Genomic DNA, 2,516 nt, shown 5'->3' with positions numbered 1-2,516 from the left:
ACCAGCCGTTTTCCAGAGAGCCATTTTCAAAGCCTTAGGCGACCTCGTGAACACCTGATATTCGTAATTTTGTCTCTAATACGTTTTTGTTTGATCGATTGTACACGTATAATATTTCTTAAGTCATCTACAATTAGTAGATTCAATTTCAATGTCTTTTTCTTTTAAATAGGTTTAAAGGCGCAATAAATTACAATTAAAATGGATACAATGATTCCTACAATCAACTTCCGATATTTCATGGAACATGATGCAGAATCTACAGAAGATGAAGAATTACTGCCTGTTCCTTCAACATTGTCAGATGATTCAAATCCGTCGGTTCATTCAATATCGGCGGTTGAGTTAGCCGTACCTTCAACATCCATGGTACTTCCTGAAATTATGGTTGATATACCATCCCCTGTACCTTCAGCAAGGGTGATTGATTTAACATCACCGATACCGTCGATGTCGACAATGCCACCGATATTCTCGATAGAAATGCCGCCGGTTCCATCCACATCGCGTGACGTTCAAGAATATTATGATGATTTTCGTTTTGAAGCAGCAAGGCGTTCAAGTTTTCGAAATTGGCCTGTGTCTTTCATTGACCCTGTCAGTCTTGCAGCTGCAGAATTCTATTATACTAGAAACTTTGATGTCGTTAGATGCTTTGAATGTCAATTGGTGGCAAGTCAGTGGTCAGTGGTTGATATTCCCATGCAAATTCATGAGATGCGTTCTCCAGAGTGCAGATTTATCCGCAATGAACATTGTAATAATGTACCAATCGGAGCAGATCCTGCTAAAGTTCGACGGACAAAACGAAAAAATAGAAATATATCTTGTCCTTATGGTTTACAATATCAGAAGGCATTTGATTTTAATGACCATCGATTTTTAAGATATTCAAGAAACCCGACGGCATATGAACTTAGCCGTTTGGGACTAAAAAGAGTTAAGAAGCTACGAATCCAGATTAAATTCGTTCACAACATGGCCTACATATATGACACAGACAATTGAAGAATTAGCCCATGCAGGCTTCTACTAGACCGGAATAAATGATTGCACTACATGTTACCATTGTGGAATTGGTATAGGAAGTTGGAGAGCAGAAGATGATCCATGGGAACAGCACGCAATTTCGTCTCCCAGCTGTTGTTATTTATTAACAGTACGAGGCTGGGAATATGTTAATAAAGTAACAGGCCAGGAGTTATATGAAACTGCTGAAGGTGCAAGTATAAAAACTTATACCCTGAACAATATATATAACATTGTGTATAATGAATAATTGCAATACATACTTATGTACAGTATATTTATTTCAGGCAGCAATACAAATTGCAAATGGGAATCCTGAGAGATCCACTAGTGAAAATGATACTAATGAAATGACTCTCGTTGGGAAAATTGGTAAGTGATAAAAATGAAAACACATATTCGTTAATTTGTATGAAAGCCGTATACATATAATAAATTCCATTATATATTACATTTAAATACACTGATTACTATTTTAGCTGCTCTGGAGCAAGAAAATCGACAACCAGTCGCCGAACGTAACCGCGGTCACGGGTTTGTATAACAAAGGTATTGCATAATTCTATAGCTGTCCTTAAAAGAAATATTTGTGACGGCACGCGACAGTAAACATTCCAACGGTTTCTGTCCCGTGGCTCGCCACACGCAGACCCTATTCTTCGAGTAAGATGATTGCCAGATGTCGATGCGTCTTCGCAGTACATGTTAGGCTAGCCTGAGGGCCTGATATAAATCTTAAGATTTAGTTGGCTAAAGTCGTTCAGACGGACAAACAGTCTTTGTTCCAGCTACGGGAAGTTAGGAGAGACCTATTTTTCAACGAACGGCGTCTCCCACTAGCAACTTTCCCTCGAGGGCGGCTAGCATCTTTTACTAACCACCGATATGGAGATTGACCAATTAGCAGCAACGCCAATTTCCCTCACCTACTAAACGAAGGCTATCCTCGACGAATCCAAGGATTTCTTAGACACACCCCATCACAGTTTTCCTCTGCAGCATCATCGCGACGGAAAGTCATTCTCTCGTGAGGCAGTATTAGCGAATAACTTAGTGTCTGTACGCTCGGTGGATATTCTACGTTTCAACAAAGAGTCCGACTTAGATTTTGCGAGCATATTCATCAATCATCCCGTTGACCGCGGATTCGTTATTGAACCTAGGATCATTGTCATTAGTTTCTCGAGTACCTAATTACCACGGTTACTTGTCCAATTCTATAATTATCGTATTTGCACTAGTCAATGTCATACATATATAACTTGTAATGTATAATTTTTTAATTAAAATGTTAACCATTCCTAGTCACCTGGTTTGTTAACAGGTTTATTTAGTTATTTTATTTATCCATTTATTTCTTGTATTTGTTAATAAAATATAACATGTATTCTTGCCCTTTTCTCCCAATTATTTCCTCTTCGCCATGATGTCGTATGTTGTTATTTTTATTTTGGATCCATCAGATGATTTCGCAATTAATTCAGTTT

General features: G+C 38.2%; 1 protein-coding gene across 1 annotated transcript; it reads left to right on the top strand.

Moving 5' to 3' along the window:
- The first annotated feature begins 201 nt into the window (after positions 1-201).
- Positions 202-1,409, top strand: LOC138189240 (baculoviral IAP repeat-containing protein 3-like). The gene is made up of 4 exons (XM_069131369.1): positions 202-344; positions 420-922; positions 1,086-1,226; positions 1,303-1,409. Exons 1-4 carry the CDS (start codon positions 202-204, stop codon positions 1,407-1,409), a joined length of 894 nt encoding a protein of 297 aa, XP_068987470.1.
- Positions 1,410-2,516: the final 1,107 nt, after the last annotated feature.

Source organism: Bombus flavifrons, unplaced genomic scaffold, assembly GCF_040668555.2.
Source record: "Bombus flavifrons isolate JBK064 unplaced genomic scaffold, iyBomFlav1_principal scaffold0021, whole genome shotgun sequence".
Classification (NCBI taxonomy): Eukaryota; Metazoa; Arthropoda; class Insecta; order Hymenoptera; family Apidae; genus Bombus; species Bombus flavifrons.
This window is presented reverse-complemented; position numbering and strand designations above follow the sequence as displayed.

Excerpts from the sequence above, each read along its gene's own strand:
- LOC138189240 (XM_069131369.1), top strand. The coding sequence starts at position 202 with ATGGATACAATGATTCCTACAATCAACTTCCGATATTTCATGGAACAT. Across the intron at positions 345-419 it reads CATTCAATATCGGCGGTTGA|GGTGATTGATTTAACATCAC; the intron begins GTTAGCCGTACC and ends ACCTTCAGCAAG. Across the intron at positions 1,227-1,302 it reads TGAAACTGCTGAAGGTGCAA|TATATTTATTTCAGGCAGCA; the intron begins GTATAAAAACTT and ends ACTTATGTACAG.